Genomic DNA, 25,271 nt, shown 5'->3' with positions numbered 1-25,271 from the left:
TTACAGCCAGTAGTTACAGGGACAGTCCCCCCCTGGAGACACTCAGGGTTAAGTGTCTTGCTCAGGGACACCATGGTAGTAAGTGGGGTTTGAACCTGGGTCTTCTGGTTCATAGGCGAGTGTGTTACCCACTAGGCTACCACCACCCGGATATGTATTTCAACTGAAAATCAGATCTATGCGTCTATGCTGGGGTGCTGCTGCTTGAATGGGAGCGTCGTGTGAAGGTGTCAGTGAGTGAAAAATAAATTCATAATGAATGAATAAGTAAATAAATAGGAAGCTGGGTATTCAGTGAGTCTGCCTCTTAATTAATGAACATAAAGAAATTTATTTAGCAGAGATTCAAATCAGATAACAGCTAATACAAAATATACTTTTTATTTTCAATTTAATCGCATAACTTTGCAGGCCCACAACATACATGGATGCCAGTAGCAGTTACAGAGAAGCGTATTATCCAAACTTCGTCTACATGAAGAAACTAGCAGTGACAAATAGTGAAACTATGAGAGGACAGGAACAAAAGATGGGGAAAGGCTTTCAGCGCATGTCGCCGTGGACCTGCAGTGCTGATGGAAAGCAGATGAAAGCTCTTCAGAAGGGCAGGACGGAATTAAAGTGCGGCGGAAATGTCGCTTGGAGTGGCGGATCAATGCGTGTGATGCATCTGGCGGTCCGGCCTTCTGATGGGACGTGTGCCACCGCCCGTGGTTCCTGCTGCTCTGCTGATCCAAGGTGAAACTAAATGTTTTGAAAATGTTCTGTGTCCAACAAGTGCCATAAATTCAGGTGACTGAAAGACAGGTCATCCTGGATCCCATTGTCATTACTATCATCTTCACTAATGGGATCTAAACTAACATAGGCCATATAGAACAATATGGTCAGGAAGTTTGTCTTGGCGAGAGGGATGTGAGGATAAGTAGGAATACTGCAGTATTCTGTATCTGCGCTGCATCTGGGAACACCATGTTCCCCTACAGCAGCGAACAGATGTGGGTATCAAACACAGAACCTGGAACCCCAGCGAGCCGTGCCCCCCCACATTCAGAAGATGAGAGCAGGTCAGTTGCTACCCTTAAGACATTTTAAAGCAGATAATAAAAACCGGCACGTTTTTATTACGGTATCATGAATCACATGGTCCAAAATAAAGAAATAACTCGGAAGAAGACACCATGATGTTTTCTGAATCCCTGCTGAAGCATAATCTGGTAAAGCGCGAGATGTGCTGAACCAACGCTGCCACCGCACTGGCCTACGAGAGAGAGATTTTATCTAAGACCGTTGTTCCGAAAACAACCCCAAGCGCCGAAGAACTCGGTCGATCCTGTTTTATTGCTGCCCGGTGGGTTTTTTCACGGTGTGTGAAAAATTGATAAATGACAATCAGAACTGGACTAGAGCTGCCAGCATAGACCATTTTACTAGCACTCATGCAGAAGGTACCTTATTCAGAATAGGCCCTTCACTGCTGTAATTAAAAGATAAGCGAAAGGCTCTCCATCTGGTTGGAGGGGGAAGGGGGGGGTGTCATTACGCACACCCGGTCTCAGCCAAACCCATTCTGAGGGTTCTGCTCGTGTTCAATGCTCCTTCTCAGCCTTTTTCCCCTACATCAAGGTGACAAACAATTCTCACATGCATTTTTCAATGGCTTTGTGCATTTTTCGCTGTATGATCAACACTGTCTGCCCATTAAAACCAGGCCATGTGCGTTAGGAATTTAGAAGAATTGCTTTCATGCCCGGGATGGAAAGTTCCGCCATCTTTGGCCAACTATGGCCTTGAGTATTTCTTAATTTATTCACAATAATACTGCAAATTTGCATGAATTGCTGAATTTAAAGCACATGCAGAGAACATGCTAATCTAAAACCTGCTTACTTATTCATCCATCAATCACCTAGACCCAGTGATCCATGTCGAGGTTGCAGGGAACCTGGAGATATCACCCCCCCCTGAAACACACACACCATCGGACTGCCCCTTACAGACCCACATTAATCTAATAAAGCTCCTCTTCAGTAACATCACAGCAGGGTATGTTTAGTAATCAGCAACCACAAGAGGCCTGATTTTTCTGCATTCGCAAGTTAATAGTAAAGCTCAGTTTAAAAGAAGCATTTCATAGTCAATATTGATTATGAAATATTCACGCACCTGCTCTTCTTTATTTGCTTTATAAACTCAGATGGCAGTCCGATTTATGTTCATACATACATACATACACTGTGAGACCTAAAGGCCTGGATGGGACTTGTATTTTTAAAATTTAATAAAGCAAAAGACAGAAGTGACTGTCTTGCGACCCCCACTGCAGGTCCAGCGCACCAAGCCAATCATTTTGTACCCGTACCGTTCTTGAATCTGCCCAAAATATAGCCAGTTGTTCGTAGGCAGCACTTCTCAGGCAAAATTTTCCATTTCGATCTAACTTTATTTGTGTGGCTGTTTTCACTTGCTTTACATATTATTTGTATTGCCATTGTATTGTATGTATACTTCATGTCTCGTGAGAGCTGTTAGGTCTTGTATTTTTTAGGTAATTGTGCGTAAGTGTTATGCTGCCCCCACCTGGCTGTTTTCTGACAGCACAAACAAATTCACAAAATGAATGGATCATTTTGCAAAGAATTTCTTTATTTTTCACAGATTAAAACTATTAAAGTATCCAACATAATAAAGCAATGCACTCTGAATTTGACATCTGCAAGAAAAATGTGCTCAACTTCACCCATCCAATCAGGTTAAAGGAAGCAATGACTCCAATTAATGATCTATATCTCATTAACTCAACTGATTAGCCAGAATGAGTGAATTCTACCATTTCTATCACGTATATGTGAATAGACCAGATCACATGACGCCTGCACATTTGACAGCTTAGATTTAATTCCCATCAAGGGGGGCTTCTGAAACAAATGAAAAGCTCGTCAGTCACAATAAAGGACATTTCCCAAAATCTATGAAGCAGAGTGAGAGCAGAGGCAGTAGAAAGTGCCTCAGTTCAAGGCTCGTTCTGTCAGGGGAAGTCCAGCTGCAAACAGCTGCTTCTTCAGCAGGCCTGTCTCCCTGCTCCCTGTGCACGGCGGGACACGCTTAGCTGGAGAACACTCGAACGCCAGAACCCCGGCAGAGCATCGATCGCAGCCGGCAAACAGGCCGCCTGGAGATCTCATCAACTTTCTCGATTCTTACCAGTCCAGCGCAAGACCACGCGGCCTGCCGCGGGCCTTATACGCCCTACATCTGGGGTCAGAGAGGGGGTTGGGGGGAGAAAGAACACAACAGATCTGGGAAGAGTACATCCTTACCAAGCTCCTCACGTCCTTACCAAGCTTCTCTTCCGAAAAAGCCCCACCTCCACGCGGAAACAAGACGTCGGGCGCCGCGACTCGGGCGGGGCCACCTCGCATTAGCTTCCTAATAGATAAGTCAGGTGACAAAAGCAATGCGTTAAAATTCATGACAGTGATGCATTATTCTTCCTGGACGTCAATTTGAACGGTTTCTGCCTTGTTTTTTTTTTTTTTGTTTTTTTTGGTAAACAAGGGCAACAGGTGGGGACGCATTGAATATTTACATACAAATAATCAACATTAATATTCATATAATTATGAATAGGATTGTGAGAGAGACAATCACTCTAATCAACGCAGGATTCAAAACCTGGTGACAGTGATGTTACAGATCATGAGCCAAATGAACCAGAACCATTGATATTCTAGAACCTTCTTACAGTCGCATGGGGCAGGGTGGCCACGATGGGATTTGATAACGATCCAGTACACACATTAACGCACACATCCTGCGAAGGTGGTCCAATGTGGAATTGAGGAGGGTTCTGGTTCTAGAACAGAGTGGTGATGTTAATTTCAGGTTGGTTCAAGGAGGCTGAAATAATCACTGCATAGTAATCCATTGCACTTCTGTGCTTAATAACCATAACAATTCGGATTTGAACAAATCAACCAATTTCTTTTCGTGCCCCGAATTAGATATACAAGAAAATATTATTCCATTCAAAATCAAAGTCTGCCTAGTAGGGTTTGGTAGATAACCAACATACTTGTAGGAGTCACGTGGAATTATTAGAAGTAAAGTGCTGTGGTAAACATGGGAACCTACTGTGATAATCAATACAGAAGAATCGAATATCAGCCCAGACTTGTTTTTCATGTGTTTGTGCTTGTGTACTAGAGTAGTATTGAAACGCACACCGTTACCATGCTGATTAAATATGGAAATATAACGGTGCCTGACCAGGGCATTAGAATTTTTCGAGTCCAGTTCCCTGCTCTGGAACGCACAGGGAGTTTTTGCGACTTGGCTGTTCGTCTGAGACGAGAATGACTGGTGAAGAGTTAAACCAGGCTCACCCTTTCATTGGGGGGTGGAGGGGAGAACACAGCCGAGAACAGATGTGTTCCTCACTCTGCCGCTCTCGCGTCTTCACCTGGGTGATTCGGAATAAAAGGCAGAACTTAAAGAAAAGCAAAGCAAAAGACGTCTATATATCTAGCAAGGGAGGTCGGGGCCAAAAAGAACTCTGGGAAAGTGGTACAGCGAGGGCATGTGGGGCCGTGGAATTAATCTGCATGCCTGAGATACCAAAACTGTCCAATCCCCTTGGGTAACTGGGAAGGCTCTGTTAAGAGAAAAGCGTTGAAAACAGAGGTATACTTGCGGTTGGATAAAACTCCAAAGCAGTCAAATCAAGGTGTTTAAAGATGTTAAAAGAGTCTCTGTGTTTGGCTGTGCACATTCCAGTGTCTTCACAAAGCATCATCTCCACAGCAATAGCTGGAAATGGAAGGGCTAAAGCTCTTTTGTTGCCAAAGAATAGTGGATCACTCACATCATCGAGAAAAGTCCTTTGGAGGCTCGTGATTGGTCGAATCAAGATGTGGTACGAGAAAACTGAATTTGAAATGGCTGATTATTCCATGATGTATGGTTGAGTTTTATTGAAATTGTAACAAGAACAGGTTATAAATACAAACACATCAAAGAACAAAGCGCCTCGGCCACTAAAGCCACACCCACTTCCTAGTAGTGGGGCAAAACTTGAGAGTAATAGTTTATAACAGCGTTAGAAAAGAACACATATGACGACTGCTACAAATGCTAAACATCCAACTTTTAGAATGTCACCACACCAGCACAAGAAAAAAAAAATAAAACTTTTCCTCTTTTGACTATATGGATATGTATATATATATATATGTGTGTATGTGAGTATGGGGGTTATTTTTCCTGTTAACACAACTGTTATCAAAAGCCTTTTATTTACAAGCGAACTGCTACGTCGACCTAAGAGAGACGGGAAATGGGATCTGAAAGTCCGAGAAGGTGGTGGGCAGTCACTTACTGAAAGAACCTGGTGGTTTTAGGTGGTGTTCTCGCTGTGAAAGGTAGTCCACCTTTTAGAAAAAAACAACACGCCAAATGCGAGCTTAAAAACCTTCAAATCAACAGAAAGTTAAATCAAACGGAAGCATTTTCATTAGTTTTTTTTTTTTTTGTCCTTGGGTAGGTCGGACAAAAGGGAAAAAAAAAGGATAAAAACATTTTTTTTTTATGTGTATTTACATTTATCTCCATAGTTGTGGTGGAACCGACACAGATAATTCAACAGGGAGGATGTTTTTGCCAATTGAAGATCTGATGAACGTTCACTTTTGTTATTATGCGACTGTGAAGAGTGAAGCCAATCAAACGCTGTTCCTAATTCCTTTAGCTTTGCCAATCCGCTACTTCCACTGTTGCCCATAAGAATCTTGATAAAACTCCTGGTTGTCATTATCGTAACCATAGTTACCAGTGTAGTCGCCACCTTGCTGCAGGGGTTGCTGGGCGATGGGTTGGGAGCCCCAATTCTGCGGGTTGTTGGTCTGCCGGCGTTTGGAGTCGGGCTGGTTATAGCCGTCGGCCTTCCTCTTTCCCCCCACATTTCCTCCTCGGTTGCCCCTGGTGCCTCGGGGTCCGCGGCCCCTCTGCTGAGGAATGGGGGCTCCCCGGCCCCCTCTGCTCCCCCTGGACACACCCATGGGCGTCCCTCTTTGCGGGTAGCCGCCTCTTCCTCGAGATGGTGGGACTCCGCGGACCCGGGGAGGTGGTGGTGCACCGCGGCTCGCTCGACCGACCCTCCCCCTCATGGTGTAGCCATCGTCGTAGCCGTAGTAGGGGTCTTCGTAGCCGCCTCTGTAGTCGTGGTAGTCATAGCTATAATAGTCGTCATAGTAATCTTCATAGCTGTAGTAATCTGGTGGGTAGGAGTAGACGCTCCTGCTGCCACGCCCTCGGCCACGTATTGGGGGCGGGATGCGTGCAGGAGGGTAGTAGTAATAGTCGTCATACCTGGAAATATAAACCGGGTGAGCAGTCTGGACATAGAAAGCAGTTTTACTGGCCCTAATTTGGCTCTCCCTCACCCCGACGGCCTGGTGGTCTGTCTCTGAGCCTGACGTTCTTTCCTCTTTTTATCTGGTGGCTTCGCCAGGACGATCTCAATTTCTTCTCCCTCCAGCTCCTTGCCATTCATTTCTTGCATTGCCTATCGGTGTGTAAAAAAAAAAATTACAGCGTAAAAAAATTCCTTTCATAGCCACCCTCACAACTGGACAGTGGACGCCACCCACCTTCACGGTAGCGTCCCTGTCTTCAAAATGCACGAACGCATAATCTTTCAGCTTTTTCACGCGCTCCAGCTTCCCAAACTGTGAAAAGGTTTTCTCCAGGAGCTCCTCCGTTACCGGCGTTGCAAGGTTCCGTACAAACAGAACCTTTACCTGATGGAACCAGAAACAAAACAGGCGTTCACTTGGTCACGGTATCTGATGGAACGTTCGAGAACAATGAGCAGGGCTTTATTAAAAGACTCTACACCATTCCATTCCTGTCCACGTCGCTCCTTTAACAATGTGACAACATCCACGTCGTACCTTGGCCATGATCTCCGGGTCAGGTTCCTCCACAGGATCGGCCCACTCCACGGTCACTGGGTTCCCCCAAACCTTCACCTTGCCACTCATGAGCCGTCGCCTGGCCTGTGCAGCAGACTTGTGGTCCTCATACTCCAGGAAGCAGAAGCCACGGTTCTTCTTCTTGTCGTCAGGCTGGTGGTACAGGATCACTTCCATTAGGCCCTCTGGCGGAGAGGGAGCGAGAACACAAGGAATGTGGGAACTTGGTGATACTCAACACAATGGCGAGCATTTACCACACTTAGTAAGGCTGATGTCCACCTGTTACTTTGCTGAAATCCTCCAAAATGCTTTCTCTTGTCTTGTTTTTGGGAATTGATCCAACAAACAGCCGATTGTTTGCAATAGAGATGCAGACACCGAGGTATTTACCAGTCCGAATTTCGTAATTATCACACTATGGAGGCAAAGAAAAAAAATGTTTGTAGGAAGACTGTAAAAATGCAAAATGCCACATAAAACCGAGAGCCATACCAGTTTCACGGCTTCCTGTGCAGCATCTTTACTGCAGAAGGTGATGAAGGCATATCCTCGATTCTGGCCAGACAGAGGGTCCATCATTAGCCGCAGGTCCCAGATGGGGCCGGCTTTCTCGAACAGCGGGACGAGCTCGTCCTCGTACAGGTCTCTAGGAATCTTCCCTACAAACACCTGGACGGTTTACAGGCAGCAGAGCAGTGAGCTCCCGTGTTCGTGGACTGACTGTGAAAACTCTAGCTAAAACAGGCCAGGGAAAAGTGCAGTACCTCTGTGCCGATGCTGGGCTGTGATCCGGAGTAGACCACCTCCGGTGGGGGTCCACCGTACTTCCTCTGGCCAGTGGTGACGTCCAGAGTGTATCCTGTTCTCTCCAGAAGAGCCTTATAGGCATCAACATTTATATGTTACCACCATATAAAAACACGGATTATTCAGGTCAATGTATTCTACACCAATGTCATTTTTCACAATGAAAGTTTTTTCCACACTTCGGACTTCGTAATCACCAGAAGCTAGCCTCCGTATCAGCGCGTCAGCGAATTTACCGCCCGAGCACGAGTAAAATTATAGAAATCATTGATAAATACACTGGCCCAGTGTCGCCTCTCCCCGCTGCCATTCAGCAACAGATCAGGCCGAAATTATAAAGTTCAAGCCCATAAAACACCTTTTTAAATTTTGATTTAATTTATTTTGTTTCAATTTCAGCTCAGTAAAGCACTTTAAGCACCACCACTTTTTCAGTAAGTTACCTAGAATTGTGCTTCAAATAAAGAACGTAATGTTAACCACATTGATATTTCATCATTTACTAGTCAATATTGCTTATATGCACAGTGATTCAAAAAAGCAGAAGAAGTGAGCCTGTGAAACTGCGTTATTAAATGCAATGCAGTCAAATATTTGGTGCACCTAACTTTTGTGCCAGTGCAAAAAGTTTGTCTAGAGCCCAGTTATTAAAGGTAGAGTTGTAGCCGGCGCCGAATATTTCACCTTTATTTTGGTTTCATCCGGACCTTTTGTTGATTCTTGCACTTTGCTGCCCTGCTTCTCTCGCTGTCTGTACGTTTTCATCACGCCACAAAGGAAAGCGCTTTTGTTCTGCAAGACGATGTTTCAAATCAGAGATAATGAAAAAAAAAAAAAAAAAAAAAAGAACTCCCGACACTGATCTGGACAACTGACCTGGACGTGGGACAAATCGCTCTCCTTGAACTGCTGCAGCACAGACAGCGCTCCCTCCTCATTGAACTCCCGCAAAGCGTCGATGGCCCGTTCATCCAGGTCGGCGTACGCCACCAGACCTGCAACCCAAACGCGGCAAAGAGCTCGACTTGCAGGGGCATTCTGGGAAAGAACAGACTTAAATTCCCCTGACTTTTTCCTGAGCAAAAAGCAGAATTTCCCTGACCTCCTGTATAAAGAAACATGGTTATAGTAGCCTAGTGGGTAACACACTCGCCCATGAACCAGAAGACCCAGGTTCAAATCCCACTTACTACCATCGTGTCCCTGAGCAAGACACTTAACCCTGAGTGTCTCCAGGGGGGGTACTGTCCCTCTAACTACCGATTGTAAGTCGCTCTGGATAAGGGCGTCTGGGAAATGCTGTAAATGTAAATGGTTCTAGAATTCGAAACTGCATCTACAACATCGTTGTCGAATATCGGCAGCTTGGCGTGTTGAGTGGAACAAACCAAAACCTCCACTTCATCCCTGGCATCCTCTACATCATTACAGCTTTAATTTTATCATTTTGGGTGAGCCAGTCCTAAATTTTTCACGCATTTTCAAGCAAAAAATCTTGAGATTTACACCTATATTTGGTAAGTTAGCAAGTGTAAGGACGTATGTTGACAATATTTTGCGTTCTAGAATTTTGCACATTTTTAGAGCGGGAGAGGAGAAACCCTCACTGGGAACAAAGACGCATAAATACACATCAGGTTTTGGCTAATGCACTATACGCAGTTCACAAATGATCAAATTCCCAGACTTTGCCTCTCTGGAAATGCCTTCACTGAAATTCACTGACCATAAAAAAAAGAACTGAAGAGCCAGGTTTCTGAGACATGGCCATAGAGCCCTTATTATACCTCGCATTATATCTCCGACCCTCCAGTACTGCTCGCCTGGTCCCTCCACCACTGAAGGTAGGGGGAAGACACTCATCTAGACTCTTCTCTGTCTTGGCCCCCTCGGTGGTGGCCAGTTTCTGACCAGTTCCCCCACACTCGCTGAGTATTTTCAAACGGACCTTCCTCCTTAGAGAATAATTGACTAAGCTGTAACTTCCTTATAGTCTGACTTATGTCAGAAAAATTACAACCGGGTGAAATAAAGTGATTGTTCAACTGAACCAGAAGTGATTAATTCATTGGTGGTAACATGAGAGCACGTTGTAAGTCGCTCCGGATAAGGCCATCTGCCAAATGTGATGTACAGTACAGGCCAAAAGTTCAGAGGACACACCTTCTCATTCAATGTGTTTTCTTTATTTTCATGACCATTTATGTTGGTATCAAAACTATGAATGAACACATGTGGAGTTATGAACTTAACTGGACCGCAGAGTGAAGGCAAAGGGGCCAACAAGTGCTAAACACTTTCCACATGTGTTCATTCATAGTTTTGATGCCTTCAGTGAGAATCTACCAATGTAAACGGTCATGAAAAAAAGAAAACACATTGAATGAGGAGGTGTCCATACTGTATATAAATTGATAAAGACCTTGACCTCACCAGTCTCAAAGATGTTATCCAGGCTCACTGCAACCTTTTGAGGAAGTCCGGCATCAACCAGAGTCTGATAACTCTCGGAGTGCGACGCGGTGACGTCCATCGGCTCTTCCTCCTCCTCCCTGACCGGAGCAGAGCTTCCATTCACCTCGGCAGCCATTCTCCTGACGAGGGATCATTTCAGAATTATTGACCTCAGAGTGCCTTATCGTTGTCACAGCCATCTCCACCAGTCTCTGGAAAAATAGTTGGCGCTGTGCGCTTCACACTGAGAAAGGCTGCAACGTCCAGGACTTTCTTATTCTGCATAGAACATAGATCTCAAGTTTGCCTGTATAACTGTTGAAAATGATGCCTGCGCTGTCATTTCTTTTGCTACCAAAGGAAAGTTTCTACCAACGGGTACCACTTGGGTTCGTTGCATCTTTATAAGGACGTGTGAAGTCGAGCAGCTCTTGTGCATCTTCACAGCATGGTATACTTCGAGCACGTGACAACTGGGTAAATAAATCAGATATTTCACTAACGGGATGCATCACCACAACATATGGGGGAAATTAAGAGTGCCGCACGATTAATCGAATTTTAATCATGATCGAGGTGATCATGCGATATTCACGTTTAAATAACCGACCTCCAGTTGAACGAAAGCATTTACTGAGTGGCAACCTCAAATTGTCGATCGTTTGGGGTTGAAAAAGCAGTCAACCCCAACAGACACATACACCATAGACACTAGATGTCACACATTCACCCTCTCAGCATGGGTCATATTTGGTAATACATGTCACTAAGTCACGCTTCTCTGATGTACAAGCGAAAACGCCGGACTTTTGCGCCTCGTACGGACATAATAACGAGCAAACAAAGATTTAATGCATAACTTTTCAGGTTATATAGTCTTGCATGTTACAAAATGTTGTGTTCAACAAATAATGTCAGGAAGGATACAGCTTCTGTTCAGACAACTCTATATATTGTATAGTTAATGAATTGTCTACAAAATGTCTGTTTATGGACCTGCCATGTATAGTTTTTTTTTTTTTTTTCTCCCCCCAAATAAGCACGTAAATGGATGTTAATTTTCATACTAAAGAAAATTATGAAGTATTATTATGGTGACCCGCCTTCGGTCATCTCTTACCCAGAAAATGTTGTCAGGCTGTTTTTTTAAAAAAAATATCTAAAAGTCTTGCTCACTTACTGTCTCTTTAAAATATAAAGCGCAATAAAAATGTGTTTTTACCAATAATAATAATAATGAATAATCGTGATTGCCATTTTGGCCACAATCGCCCAGCCCTAGGAAAATAAACACAGAATGATTTAATCCCGAAACTGAGGTCTACGAATTATATCCACAAAATGACAAAAATATTAAAAAAAAAGAACGAGTTAGAAAATCCGGAGCTATTCCTTTAAAGCGGACAGAAATAAACCCGGGGCCGGTGTTCGTAACTCGGTCGTGGGCCAAACACAGAACCGCGCCGCGTCCCGAACCCTCCTCACGTCTGCATATAAAAGGGTTCAGAGATGAAAACAGCGATAAAACGTGGAGGCAGCTCCCGGAGGAGAATAAAAAACAAGGGAAAAACGCGAAAAGGCGCGGAGCGCTTCACGGCGGTGCTGAAACGCGGCCCTGCTGCCTTGAAAAGACGAGGACGCTCACCGCGCGTATAAAGGAGCGAAGCACGGCGAACAGCTGCGGGCTGCCGAACAAACGCGAACCGGGAAACTCCTGCAGTTTCAAAATTTACCAAAAAAATTATATATAAAAAAAATAAATAAATAAAAACGTTTCTGAAGACCGGACCTACTCGCTCCTGACGTCCAGAGCGGAGATCGAGCTACGGGGTTTCCCGCACGTCACCGCCGGAGGGAACCAATGGGGAGGAGAGTTCCCGCAACACGTGACTACGTCGACGTCGCATGCAATAGCACAGCTATACACAAACCCTATTCAAAACTGAACATCAAAACCTGAAGCAATTTTTCTACAGAGAGAGGGAATAGGGGAGGGAAAGAAAGAAAAAAAAAAAAAAAAAAAAAGCCAGAGAGGGTGAACGTTTATAAACATTTATTGTCGTCCAGACAGCGGCTCAAACGAGCACGCCATACTGCTTCAGAACATCGGTGTATTTGGCGATTTTGCTCTCGACGTTCTTCGTGGCCTGCCTGGCCAGCTTGAGCTGAATCTTCTTGCTGGCGTAGCGCAGCTTGGACTTCTCCTTCCTCTTCTCCTCCAGAGTCGCGGTGATTGCTTGGTACTTCCATCCGACCTCATGTGCCAGGCGTCCAAGGAGGGCAAACTGCAGGCAAATTCAATGTCAAATAAATAAATAAAAACAAAACAAACGATCTTTGATTAGATCTTTTGTTAATGATTTAATTCCAAAAACAGAAAAGGCACGGATCAGTAGAGCAGCAAGTGCCACACACCTTACGAGTGGGCTTCAGACGAACAATCTTCAGCGCAGACGGCACAACCATGCGCTTTCTCTGCAAGGAAGAATAACCACGTGACCACCACAAACCCACCACCGCCGTTACAGAAAAACAGGGACACTGTCTCAGGTGTGTTCGGTTCTTCTCACAGAAGTCAAACAATGTAGGTATGAAGGATGACATCATAGACAGGCAATATTATAAATAAATAAAATAAATAAAGTATTAACTAACACCAGAAAGTCACTAACCTTGTCATAAGGAGGAGGAATGCCATCAAACACCTTCAGCCTCTCCAACGCGGCCTGTCCCCTCTTGGTTTTGTGAGGAAGCATGCCTGTTGGGTGCAAGATGACAGTCACCAATGGGAAAGGACATAAAAAAAATTTAAACAGCGACAAGCCGTTCAAACTCAGAAGTCAGATCCGTAAGTTGTGTCATCAAAAAAAGAAGTCAGCTTCGGGATAAGCGTTCATCACAGTACGAGTGGCCGGACGTGTAACGTTAGCGTGCTGATGCCGCTCACCCCTGACTGTCCTCCAGAAGATCCTGCTGGGAGCGCGGAAGTGATATGGACCACGGGAAGGATTCGTGTTCATCCTCTTGCGCAGAAAAGCAAGGTACTTCACTTCGTTCCAGTACAGGAAGGGAATGGGGATAAATAAATAAATAAAAATATTGAATTCTACATTTCAGCTTCACTGTCAAAATGAATTTTTATGTACGATTCTGTCTGGGCAACTCACATTTGTTGCGGTAGAAGTTGCCGGAGATGTTGATGCCCTCGCATCTCACCACCACCACTTTGTGACCTGTGAGGGGTCAGAACGGATCGTTTAAAAAGCGGGGCGCAGGCTGCAGGCCGCATCCCCGTGACTGCGCGTCTCAGATGGTAGTGCATGTGAGTCTTCTCATGGCAGTGAAACTCGAGCAGTGGACGAAGCATCACAGACCAACGGGACCGGACAAGGAGGAGGAAGGAGACGCAACTCACCCAGCAGCACCTGCTTGGCCACGATCGCAGCCAGGCGGCCGAGGAGGTGGCCTCGGCCATCGAGGAGCAGAACCTGGCGGTCAGACACAAGAGAAGACGTTCAACGGCACCGAAACAAAACCTTGCGAACAGCTCGAACGCAGCCACTCGCTCGTTGTCTCAGATGGTAGTGCATGTCAGAGTATTCTCATGGTCGTTAAACTCGAATACTTGTCTGTGGTTAATCATCACTGACAATAAGCATTTTTCATCGCAGGAGAGAACTGAATAAAGAACAGGCACGGGTATATTACTTTACTTGGCAGACGCTTTTATCCAAAAAAGGAAGACACCAGCAATTCTCATTCGGTTTCTATAGATTTTGAGTTACAAAACAGAGCCCTGATAAGGCCTAACTTGTCAGGAAAAGAACATGCTAGACTGGAACTGGGAACTGGAGCCGGCTGGAACTGAGCTGTGGCGAGCCGCAGTTGGCCCAGGGTTCGAAATCGGCCTCTCTTTTACGCGCATGGGTTTTGAAACAAGACGCGTTCGCCGTGGCGGGGTCTACTGCACTCGTGGAATAAAATTACCAGGCGAACGCGGCGAGATCCCCAAGAAGGCGAATCCAGCGCGGATTAGCTAACTGCTAACCAGCATGTCGGCGGCGAACGTGGGCAGCGACGCGTGTTGGGGCTGTAATAAAAACCACCGAGGTCGACGACCTCGGATTAAAGGCGGAATTACAAAGCGCGTCAAAGGACGCGAAACGGCCCTTCTTAAATGGTTAACCGCCGATGTTTTAAAGATCGACAGCGGCCGGATAGCACGCACCTTATTGAAGCGGTCCGCCATGATGAGGGAAAGAAAGGGCCACGGGTTGGCCCGCAGTAAAAGACAGGGGCTTGGGCGGGGCCACCCACAGAACGGAAGTGACGTGACTCGTCCGACCCCTAAGGGTCATGTAGAAGAAAAAGAAATGTTTAGAATGAGAAGTGGAGGAAATTTTTTAAACATGTAGAAAAAAAGGTCTTCTCAAAATTCAAGATTTCTTTGTCACACGCATAGTTATATCAGTACAACGCACAGTGATATGCATCCTGAACCACCCTGTTAAGCAAAAGTCTTATAACTAAATAAAATTGAATAAATAAAGGGAGAGTAAGGCTAGTAAAAACCCTAGAACGCAAGCGAGGTATTATGTTATGAGACACAGACATTATGGGTAGTGAATATCTATCTCTATGTACCTCTATAACTAACACAGAATGCAGCAGCTTCTTCCCAAATTCTCCCACACCACCCCACTGCTACGTTCCTTCCACTGACTCCCAGTAGCTGTACGCATATACGGGATTGTTTTCCCGATCTCCGGAAAAGAAACAAGACACGACATATTTCGAGCCACTTTGCATTTTTTTTCCTCCCAGTTCGCGTCATTATTTCACATTTTAAGAGGGTACATTTCCATGATTTTATTTGATTCTGCCAGTAGGTGGCAATATTTGACAGGAATTAGGTTTCCTAAACCCAGCCAAACATCAGGGTGTATTATTATTATACAAATCAATATTATTGCCATTGTTACATATTTTTTTCAAATTATTGGTGATTTGTCAAGAGATATTCATGACACCACACTGGTCACTCCACACAAGACCACACAATTAGGCAACTTCCATCAGGGATTTTTATTCAGGGATTTTATTCAGTCACATTGCAAATAAAGAACGCAGGCTGGGAGGGTTCATTTAGTTTCATTAATTAAACAAACACTTTTTCCCCCCCCTAAGTCTGGAAAGAAATAATAAAAAAAAAAAGAACTCTAAACTGAAACAGAAAATAAATTCTTACTAGTCACAATAAAATTGTCTCTCGTGTGCCTAACAGTGAATATTTCACACATCTAGGCACAGATGATGGAACAATATTAAAGAAAAAGCACAATTTTCCGTGTTATTTTAAATTGTCAACCAAACCATTTGAAAATCATAAAATAAATATTTACAATCATACAATTTTGCAGAAGAAATTCTTACCAAAACTTTTAGCTATTTGTAACTGCTTATGACAGTTAAATGTCTTAAAGCTCTTGTTGTAGAGCTGCTCCTTTTCTGACTAGGGTCAAAAAAAGAAATGCCCCGTACAGGCACCATCAATTTTTCACACCAGTAAACGCATGTTTTTCTTCATATGAAAATCTTTGCCTCCTAGTTTACAACCAACTGGCTCAGACGGCGAAAGGTCACATGTGTTTGTGCTGGTTGAGGTGCACCGGTGTAGGAAAACTACCAAAGCACACCCGACAAAACATTAGGAATGCTTGGATTTACCTTGAAGAACTCAAAAATGCACAATCAAAAGAAGAGGGCAAAAGGCAACTTTCTCTCCAAACACACAGAGCTTTCTGGGGCCGTTTTTTGTCGGTACAACTGATTGGGGGACTGTTTAAAAGAAAGCAAAAAGGAAAGCAAGAGGAAAGAGAAGAGAGATCACGAGAGACAAAGGGTTTGTCACTACGCCACCAGAGAGAGGAAAACCCTTGGGGCAGGGCTGACAGACGTGGGTTTTCCCTCTGGCACCATCAGTCATGTTTGGGCCCCCCCAGGGCCCGCAGGCGCTCCAGCAGGGGGGGGTGGGAGTAGTGCCACATGGAGAAGATCCAGTCAGCCACGGGGAAGCCCAGGTTGTCCTTGTTGAGCTTGATGAGAGCCGAGTAGAGCTCTGAAGCCCTGCCCATGTCTTTTGCAAAGGCGTCGGCCTGGAACTCAAACCTGCGGCTCAGAACAGTCAAACAGAAGGACAGCAGCTGCGGGACAGAAAGTAAGAAAATCATGTAAATGTTTCCTAATCTTCTCATTCCATTAGTTTGAACTGAAAAAATCATCTATCTTTCTACATTTATATAGTGAAAGTGAAGTAATTATCATTGTGATACAGTGGTGGCGGCAGTGGTGGCCTAGTGGTTAAGGAAGCGGCCCCGTAATCAGAAGGTTGCTGGTTCGAATCCTGATCTGCTAAGGTACCACTGAGGTGCCACTGAGCAAAGCACCGTCCCCACACACTGCTCCCCGGGCGCCGGTCATGGCTGCCCACTGCTCACTCAGGGTGATGGGTTAAATGCAGAGGACACATTTCACTGTGTGCACTGTGTGCTGCTGTGTATCACGTGTGACAATCACTTCACTTTCACACACTGCAGCACAGTACATGGTGACACGGTGAAATGTGTCCTCTGCTTTTAACCATTACCCTTGGTGAACATTGGGCAGCCATGACAGGCTCCCGGGAAGCAGTGTATGGGGAATGTACCTCGATCAAGGGGACCTCAGTGGCACCTTGGCGATTCGGGATTTGAACCTGCAACCTTCCAATTATGGGTCTGTTTCCTTACCCACTAGGCCACAACTTCCACACACAAAGAAATAGAAAAAGTCTTCCAAATACTTCCAACAACTTACCTCATTATATGGGGAGAAGATGAATTGGAAAATGATCATGAGACCAATAAGGGTGGGTTGGCTGTCATTAAATCCAAAGGCGAGGAAAAGCTCCTTCCGACCAATCAGAACGGCAAACAGAAAGAAGCACAGGAAGGAGTTCATCTATGGAAACGAGATGAGAATTTAAGAGAAATAAAATTATTCTCCTAATCCGGCAAGAATTTAATTTATATGATTTTGGGAATACCAGCCCAGATGAGATAGATCCATGTGTGAACTGGAGCACCAGGATTTCTTATTTGCATGACAGGTTTATTGGCTCAATAAACACAACTAGGTTTAAGGAGGATTTACATTAACCACGAGTGTACATAAAGTGCAGTGCAAGCTAAAGGTGATTTACATTTACAGAGTTTATCATAAAATAAGATCCAATTTGATAATTTAGTGAATTTCCAACGATTCAATGAAACTGCAACAAATCTCAACAAACTCTTCTGTTGTGTGCTGTCAATCAAAAGCTAAATTATTTTTCCCCCCTTAACAAACACTTTATGCTTCTTTGCTGTGGATAAAGAACACAACAGAAGAGTTTGTTGAGATTTGTTACAGTTTCATTGAATCGTTGGAAATTCACTAAATTATCAAATTGGATCTTATTTTATGATAAACTCCGTAAATGTATGTACACTCTTGGTATATTTGTTCATTTATACACACTATGTACATTCATACATATATTTATATTCAGTATATATATTTATTTCTAAACAGTGTAAAGATATTCTACAACTTGTACAAATAACACTTACACACATCCAGTTTTCTTCTACTCTGTACTTGAGAGACACCATCTACCGGAATTAAATTCCTTGTATGTGCTTGCACATACTTGGCCAATAAACACGATTCTGATTCACTTCACTTTTAAAGAATTAGATATACTCTTTCTGACAGGCTTGGCTTAAAGACTTTGAAGAAATATGGTATCCTCTAATCTCTTATTGGTATATGTGGGCGAACAAGACAGTCAACTTAAAATGCAGGACTACAGCACTCTTAAATACCCCAACATGATTTTTTTTTTGCTTTTCATCCAGTCCCACAATGAGATTTCCCAGGACGCACTGTTTCAGTGTCTGTACCTTTAAACGGTAATGAGGAGGCGAGAGGCGGGAGGAGGAGGAGAGTGGCCTATAGAAGTTGAGCAAGCATTCACAGAATTGACATCAACACCATTCACCAACCACAATGTTTGACGCTGACAGTAAGCGTTTTTCCAGAAAAAATAAAATGAACCCACTGGTTCTTCAGAGGCTCATGTGATGGAACAAAAAATACATTTGCGCTCATTTTTACATCAATTACTAAGCAACTGAAATGCTTCACAGTCGGTGGAGATAATGTTTTAGGGGAGCTGTGGAGAATTCTCTGGGAGGAAAAAGCATGAGCTGGGATGTAACCTTTCCCCTTATGATGTCATAAGGGGACAAATTCCAGAGCAGACCGTCTGAGCTGCCGCTCTCTGAATGGCGACCCAGAATGGCCAAAGCCCTCTTTACACCTATCGCCATTTCTAGCCACTGCAGGACCATCGACAGGCTAGGATAACTCAGATTAATGTTAAATAATCTCAGAAAGTCACATTTTCATAATAGGGACCTTTAAGGTGGTACAGAGGGCCTTGAATTTTCTGGTCTCTTTATATATTGGCTATATTGACTTTAATCTTACATAATATTCTTTATGTTGTATTTTGCATTATTTTATCATTCACAATGAACATATTTGATATACATCGCTCCTTCCATCTCCTCATTGTATCAACTTATAGAATAACATCCGATAGCAAATCCGGTATGAAACATACCTGGCTGATTACAATGTTCTTCACTGTATGGCCCAACTTCCAATGTCCAAGTTCATGGCCAAGAACAGCCAGCACTTCCAAGTTATTGCATCCTTGTTTCTTGTTCTGGAAGAATTTAAGCAAACTGCAAGTAAGTGCCAAATGGGACAAAACACCAGGAAACACTAGATCACACCTTATTAGAAAATTTCCCGCTTGTGGGACTAATAAAGGATCATCTTTTCTTCCCCCATGAACATCTGACCTTCGGCTTGGCGTTGCTCTCCCCATCAGCACTGCCCTCCTCGGTCTGATTACTTTCGCTGTTGCTGGTTTTGTTTAGGGGCGAATGGTCCTCCAGAAGGGTGTCGAACAGCACAATGCGCTTATTTTTGAAGAAACCATAGAAATAGGCATTGCTGTGAGAGGACCGTTTAGAACCTGGGAAAGCAGACAAGAACAAGGGGAAGCGTAAGGAGACGCGCTCCGCTCGCGTTTCCAAGATAATTCATATTCCGGGCAGTACCTTCTACGACATAAACTTTGGTCAGGGGGAAACTGATGGACCTGGCCATTTTTTCGATTTCGTCCTTCAGTTCTCCTTCCGGAAGTGGCGTGAACTTGTCAAACAGCGGGGCGATGTAGTCGGCGTAGATGGTCACCAGCACCTGAGCAAGAACATCTGACATTTAACCGCGATGTGACCCAACAGGCGGCTGGACGAAGCTCATTACTGGCTGGACGCGAGACCGACCAGCGAGACGGCCAGGGTGAAGAGCCAGGCGTAGATGAAGAAGTAGTCCCCGCCGATTTTAATTATGTAGAGCAGCAGCGAGGTCACCGGCAGCAGGATGCACTGCGTCACGGCGAACTTCTTCACGGCGTCCTTCAGGAAGAAGCCGAGGGTCTAGCGGGAGGTGCGGAACAGTGCCTTTCGTCAGATGAAATGTCCCAGTGCAGGATCTCCTACCTAAACGTGGACGTGTGGACCCACCTGCTGATTAAACCCGTGCTTCTCCTCAATGACGAAGGTATTATAAAGGCTCCACGGAAGGCCGGTGAGGGCGCTGAACAGTGTTGCCAGCATTAAGAAGACTAAGGACTGTGTTATCTGTAGTAACGAAGAACATTATACACACACTATAGATTTATGGCAGAACAATTAGAGCAATTCTGCTCCTTCAGGGTCACATTCATCCCAACCTCATATTCTGGTCCCAGTCCAAAGTGAGCAGTCACTGCAACGGAGACCCTCCAGAGGAGCGGAATCCCGCCGAGCAGGAGAATTAGCTGGAGGGAGCGAAAATCGATTAGCTACAAAATAAACACCGCATTCGGCATCTACCACGCTTTTCTTCTGATAACTTACCGTCCCTTCAGTCTCTGAATACAGTCCGGACCAAAAGCCAAAGTTGCTCTTGTCCAGCTGATAGAGTCGCGACTTCTCGAAAGTGTCTGCATCCATGATCTTCCCCAACTCCAGTGGCACGTGGGTGGTCGTTCTGTAGATATTCCGCTAAAGCAGAGAAGTACAGCGCTTTGACGAACATACGGTATCGGTGCAACGTCACAAAAGTACAGAACAACGGTGGCAAGTTATCCTAGCGGAAGGTTGCGGGTTCAAATCCCGAACCACCAAGGTGCAACTGAGGTCCCCACACACTGCTCCCCGGGCGCCGGTCATGGCTGCAGTGTTGCACAATGACAATCACATCACTTTCAGATGAGGAACAGTGCAAAAGTACTAGAGTGAAAAGGTGAAAATGAAGCGATTGTGGTTGTGAAACACTGCAGCACAGCACACGGTGACAAGGTGAAACGTCTCCTCTGTATTTAACCATCACCCTTGGTGAGCAGTGGGCACCATGACAGGCGCCCGGGGTGCAGGGTGTGGGGACGGTACCTTCATCAAGGGGACTTCAGTGGCACCTTGGCGGATCGGGATTCGAACCGGCAACCTTCCGATTAACCGCTAGGCCACCACTGCCCCAACTACTCCAGATAGTAAATCACTTTTTAATCAGTATTTTACACTTTTAGTCCCTTCCGGAACCGTTTCAGAGCGACTGACGTGAAGATTTAGTGACTTGGTCAAATGAGTGTTTTTTTTCCCCCGGTGTGAAGAACGTTTCGCTCCGTTTCTAAAGCCCCGTGGCCTTCTTCGGCTTTATATCTGGTAGCATCGCCACTGTGATAACAGGCACATTTCCACAAAACAACGGATGGTTTATTATGATCTTTAAGCACAAAAATCTCATTCATCCATTCCACTTTGCGCCGGAAACCAGAGGGCCGACTCACCTGCCTGGAGGCGAGGTAGGCTTCCCACAGGTACACCGTCCACGAGAAGAGCAGCACGGCGTGGAAGATGTGGTCCGCGGCCGACAGCTCCAGCGCCGCCCGCAGCATGGTTCCGGCCTCCGGTTCTCTCTCCCTTCGCTAGCGGCAGGTGTGTCACCGTGAAACGCTGCAGGCGCGGTCGGATCCTCCAGATCGGGGCGCGTCAGGACGACGGCATCGCTGTGCGCCGCTTTACGGCCACGAAAATGGCGCGTCCCTGCCAACCGGGTCCGACTCTCAACGGGGACGAGAAGAAAGGTTCCTACTCCGCCGGAAAATTGAGAAATACGTTACAGTCACCAGACGGCCTTATCCAGAGCGCCTTGAGAGTCAGTAGTGACGGGACAGTCCCCCCTGGGGACGTTCAGGGTCCTGATGGTAGAAGGTGAGGTTCGAACCCGGGACCTTCTGGTTCATAGGCGGGTGTTTAACCCGCCACCAGGTGATAGCCGTCTTCTTTTTTGAGGAATAAACGGCCGGCGAAGAGCAATTGGTTGGTATGTGTGTGTGAATAAATTTAACATACTGGACTTGTAACATAAGCCATTTAGGGACTATTTCAGTGGCACTTTTATATGTGTAATTAAAAAAAAAAAAAAAAAAAACAATTCGGCTGATTGTCTTGCAAATCGCCGGGACGGGAACCGCAAAACTGAGGTTTGATTAAACCTCGAAATATGAGTTCGAAATATAAGTGCCCGAAAGAAACTAACACTGGCTGCATATTAACACTTCCGGGCTGTTCATGCATGGAAATAGAACCATACCGTGACTTCGAATAAATATACTGCAACCACGCCGACGAACACAGCAATGATTAAATATGACTCCAAATACAAATAATAAAATTGTTTATTTGACGCACAATCCACTTTAAATGATCACATTAAATCATTTTATTTATATAAAAAAATGACTGTAGATCTGTAGAGCAGGAACCCTGTGGATGAACAAGAAAAGGGACACATTTAGACTTTTTAAAACCCTGAAACAAGATTAAATGTACTAATGAAGCCCGGCGATGCGCTCAGAGAACCGAGGGTCACCACGAACAGATCTGCCGGTAATTCCAGCTTTGTTCAGTTCGGTTTCATCACGGCCACATTGCCAGAGGACTACAGCTATTTCAATTTGCTCACCTTTCAGTCGCCCGGGGGAACACGCCTAATGGACCTTAAAATATCAAAAAAAAAAAAAGTTACCTCAAAAGTTAGAAGAAAAGCAAACTCAAGACTGCGGCATTACACAAAGTGATCAGAAAACCGAGAGTCACCACTGAAAGTCTGACGGTAATTCCAGCTGTTTCAGTTTAGGTTTCATCATTCAAGTTTCACAAAAAGTCTTTAACCACACGTTTTAAGTTACCTTTTACAGACGCCGCGCCACGTGCTCGGGACGAAAACCTACAGACGCGAATTACGCGTGGAACTAATCACACGACGCGGCGGCGTGGTGGAACCTTCCGGGCAAAAGCTGGATCACCACGCGTCCGTTCTAGCCGAGAGACCAGGCCCGAGCAAGAGCTCCGCTTTTATATCGTGGGCGCCGCACGGCGCGGGCGGATGACGCACTTCCGTCGCACAAAATGTACGACCGCGCCTGGCCGTGACGTCAGAAACTAAGAGCAACACGAGGGGAAATATTTTATTGTTACTTAATAATAAAAAAAAAGATTGGTTTCTTCGAGTATTGTGGATTACCTGAATTAATGCATCTGACGTGATCATTATTGCTTAATATTTAATCCCAAGTGATCGTTTATTTACAATATAACAAACCCCATATAACATGTAATATTAAATTCACTGTTGCTACACTAATGACAAACATAAAACACACAATGTGTTTTTGTTTTTTTTGCTTGTTTTGTTATCTACATTTACGGCATTTGTCAGACACCCATATCAAGAGCGACTTAAACCGTACTTTTACCATCAATGAAGTACTCAGTTCTGGTTCACTTAAACCATGAATACGATTATGTAAGAAAAACTACAACAGACTATAAAAAAAGTTACAAGCATATCGAGGTGCGTCTAAAAACACCGATTCACGTATTTTTACTCGTGCAAGCGTACACGTATCGCACGGCGCTTAGGTGATTTTGACGCACAAAATATTATATATATGTGTGTGTGTGTGTGTGTGTGTGTGTGTGTGTGTGTATATATATATATATATATATATATATATAATTTTTTTTTTTTTTTTTAAGCAGATTCACAACCCATTTGCCGTCGACGTGGAAACTGCTCCTGATCAGATTCGGCTGATGTGCAAAGATCGCGTTCGGCGAGGCAACTGAAGAACTGCATTATGGGATCTTTAGTTTGCGTGTTATCAGCGCGTCATACTGCCGGGTCAAAACAATAGATTTATATAAAGTTGGATTCCGCCTGTCCTAAGTCTTCTCCTCTGATATAAAATAGTCTTTCACTGAAAGACCCATCGCTATATCGGATCATGTCAGCACACACAGTGTGGTAGTAGCCAAGGGGGTAACACAATCGCCAATGAACCAGAAAACCCCGGAACAACATGTACAAGGTTACAAGGAGTGCTTTGGTCAGGAGCACATTCCACCTGATTCAAGGTCGATCCTCTTCTTCTGAACAGGAATGCTGGTGTTTGTCTAACTTTTTTCCAGGCCACTCTTCTGCTTGGGTTAATTATTTCAGCTTGAAATCGTGTTCTTCTATTTCTTCTTCTTCTTATTTGGGCCTGTCAGCATGACAGACCACTTACTATTGTGCTGGACCAGCAAAAAAGGACACGTCTTACGTTCAAGGCTGCCACGCAAAAACCGTGAAACCTACAGAAACAACGGAGTGGTCAGGCCGAAGGCCTGACCACTCCGCACAATATGACATATTGTTTATTTTGGTAGGTCGTACGGCCCGCCCACAAATCGGGTTCAAAGTGTAAAAAGTACCGTTTACTATCGTGCTATGAACACGTTTTTGGCTCCCTGTGACCAGCCGTAAAAGCTAGAGACAAGGGAGTCGAGGCGAGGCCGAAGGCCTCGCCGAGACACACAATCTGACATATGGGACGAGTCGGTGCCACCAACGGGGGTTTGGAAAACCCGGATAAATCGGGAACACTGGGAAAAAGGCAATAAAAGGACATGTCTCACGTTCAAGGCTGCCACGCAAAAACCGTGAAACGCACAGAAACAACGGAGTGGTCAGGCCGAAGGCCTGACCACTCCGCACAATATGACGTATTGTTTATTTTGGTAAGTCGTACGGCCCGCCCACAAATCGGGTTCAAAGTGTAAAAAGTGTGGTTTACTAATGCACAGAGGAAGAGGTTTTCAGCTCCCTGTGACCATCCGTAAAAGCTAGAGACACGGGAGTCGAGGCGAGGCCGAAGGCCTCGCCGAGACACACAATCTGACATATTGGATGTGTTGCTACCACCAACAGTGGTCAGGAAAACATGGGAAATAGGGAAGAAGGGCAAAAATGCCATGTCTCGCATTTGTGGCTGCCACGCTAAGGCCGTGAGACGCACAAAAAAAACGGAGAGGTCAGGCCGAAGGCCTGACCTCTCCGCACAAAATGACGTATTGATTGCTTGTTTGGGGACTACAGGAGGGCCACAAATTGTGACCAAAACATTAAAAGTGTGAAAAAATTTGGTTTCTTAAGATTTGCGAACAAACGCTTCACAGCACACACACGACTCTCATGTCAAATCGTGCGGCTTTTCGTTCCGCACGGTTTGACGTATGGCTCGGCTCGGCCGGATTTACGGTCGCCGCGCAATTCGCCAAAAAGCGTTTTCGGAACGCGTTTATTATCCTAGTCCAAAATTGGACTTTTTTGGACTTTGTGTCCAGATGGTTTGACATAGAAAAAAGATTTTGATGTTGTGTCGTAGATCTCTCCAAGACCGACGCTTTGACGTATGGTTTCTCTCTGTCTGATTTACGGATCATTGACAAATTTGAAAAAACAAAAAAGTGTCAATGGGCGGAAAAAAGTTTATTTATTTATTTATTTATT

At 44.8% G+C, this 25,271-nt stretch overlaps 3 protein-coding genes, 1 long non-coding RNA gene and 6 other non-coding genes across 16 annotated transcripts; all 10 read right to left on the bottom strand.

Annotated features, from left to right (window-relative positions):
- Positions 1-2,625: 2,625 nt before the first annotated feature.
- LOC114788965 (heterogeneous nuclear ribonucleoprotein R) lies at positions 2,626-12,077 on the bottom strand. Of its 7 annotated transcripts, none has more exons than XM_028977988.1 (14): positions 11,881-12,071; positions 10,215-10,375; positions 8,658-8,776; positions 8,466-8,573; positions 7,739-7,852; positions 7,467-7,643; positions 7,254-7,389; positions 6,951-7,156; positions 6,648-6,797; positions 6,441-6,562; positions 5,828-6,366; positions 5,378-5,429; positions 4,386-4,462; positions 2,626-3,429 (listed from the first exon to the last, which is right to left on the bottom strand). In XM_028977988.1, exons 2-13 carry the CDS (start codon positions 10,369-10,371, stop codon positions 4,459-4,461), a joined length of 1,884 nt encoding a protein of 627 aa, XP_028833821.1. In that variant the 5' UTR covers positions 10,372-10,375; positions 11,881-12,071; the 3' UTR covers positions 2,626-3,429; positions 4,386-4,458. The 7 variants fall into 7 exon arrangements, with proteins under 7 accessions (XP_028833821.1, XP_028833849.1, XP_028833840.1 ...); XM_028978007.1 differs by lacking the exon at positions 2,626-3,429 and adding an exon at positions 3,512-3,856; XM_028978016.1 differs by lacking the exon at positions 5,378-5,429.
- A 194-nt stretch (positions 12,078-12,271) lies between these two features.
- rpl13a (ribosomal protein L13a) lies at positions 12,272-14,544 on the bottom strand. Its single transcript, XM_028980860.1, has 7 exons — positions 14,464-14,544; positions 13,651-13,723; positions 13,403-13,468; positions 13,183-13,284; positions 12,908-12,993; positions 12,651-12,710; positions 12,272-12,520 (listed from the first exon to the last, which is right to left on the bottom strand). Exons 1-7 carry the CDS (start codon positions 14,482-14,484, stop codon positions 12,311-12,313), a joined length of 618 nt encoding a protein of 205 aa, XP_028836693.1. The 5' UTR covers positions 14,485-14,544; the 3' UTR covers positions 12,272-12,310.
- LOC114802951 (small nucleolar RNA SNORD34) lies at positions 12,777-12,848 on the bottom strand. Its single transcript, XR_003751837.1, has one exon. It is a non-coding gene; the product is annotated as a small nucleolar RNA SNORD34 (small nucleolar RNA).
- LOC114802956 (small nucleolar RNA SNORD50) lies at positions 13,066-13,140 on the bottom strand. Its single transcript, XR_003751838.1, has one exon. It is a non-coding gene; the product is annotated as a small nucleolar RNA SNORD50 (small nucleolar RNA).
- On the bottom strand, positions 13,536-13,612 carry LOC114802946 (small nucleolar RNA Z195/SNORD33/SNORD32 family). The gene has a single exon (XR_003751835.1). It is a non-coding gene; the product is annotated as a small nucleolar RNA Z195/SNORD33/SNORD32 family (small nucleolar RNA).
- On the bottom strand, positions 13,804-13,888 carry LOC114802943 (small nucleolar RNA Z195/SNORD33/SNORD32 family). Its single transcript, XR_003751834.1, has one exon. It is a non-coding gene; the product is annotated as a small nucleolar RNA Z195/SNORD33/SNORD32 family (small nucleolar RNA).
- A 761-nt stretch (positions 14,545-15,305) lies between the features above and the next one.
- zmpste24 (zinc metallopeptidase, STE24 homolog) lies at positions 15,306-21,475 on the bottom strand. Its single transcript, XM_028984109.1, has 10 exons — positions 21,223-21,475; positions 20,291-20,437; positions 20,125-20,211; positions 19,916-20,032; positions 19,676-19,828; positions 19,448-19,589; positions 19,187-19,362; positions 18,943-19,047; positions 17,091-17,234; positions 15,306-16,438 (listed from the first exon to the last, which is right to left on the bottom strand). The coding sequence occupies exons 1-10, from the start codon at positions 21,328-21,330 to the stop codon at positions 16,214-16,216; spliced, it is 1,404 nt and encodes a 467-aa protein (XP_028839942.1). The 5' UTR covers positions 21,331-21,475; the 3' UTR covers positions 15,306-16,213.
- A 620-nt stretch (positions 21,476-22,095) lies between these two features.
- Positions 22,096-23,083, bottom strand: LOC114800442 (uncharacterized). Its single transcript, XR_003751391.1, has 3 exons — positions 22,627-23,083; positions 22,401-22,434; positions 22,096-22,201 (listed from the first exon to the last, which is right to left on the bottom strand). It is a non-coding gene; the product is annotated as an uncharacterized LOC114800442 (long non-coding RNA).
- Positions 22,287-22,360, bottom strand: LOC114803001 (small nucleolar RNA SNORD65). Its single transcript, XR_003751853.1, has one exon. It is a non-coding gene; the product is annotated as a small nucleolar RNA SNORD65 (small nucleolar RNA).
- LOC114802995 (small nucleolar RNA SNORD65) lies at positions 22,514-22,586 on the bottom strand. Its single transcript, XR_003751852.1, has one exon. It is a non-coding gene; the product is annotated as a small nucleolar RNA SNORD65 (small nucleolar RNA).
- Positions 23,084-25,271: the final 2,188 nt, after the last annotated feature.

This window comes from Denticeps clupeoides, chromosome 1 (genome assembly GCF_900700375.1).
Source record: "Denticeps clupeoides chromosome 1, fDenClu1.1, whole genome shotgun sequence".
NCBI lineage: Eukaryota > Metazoa > Chordata > Actinopteri > Clupeiformes > Denticipitidae > Denticeps > Denticeps clupeoides.
This window is presented reverse-complemented; position numbering and strand designations above follow the sequence as displayed.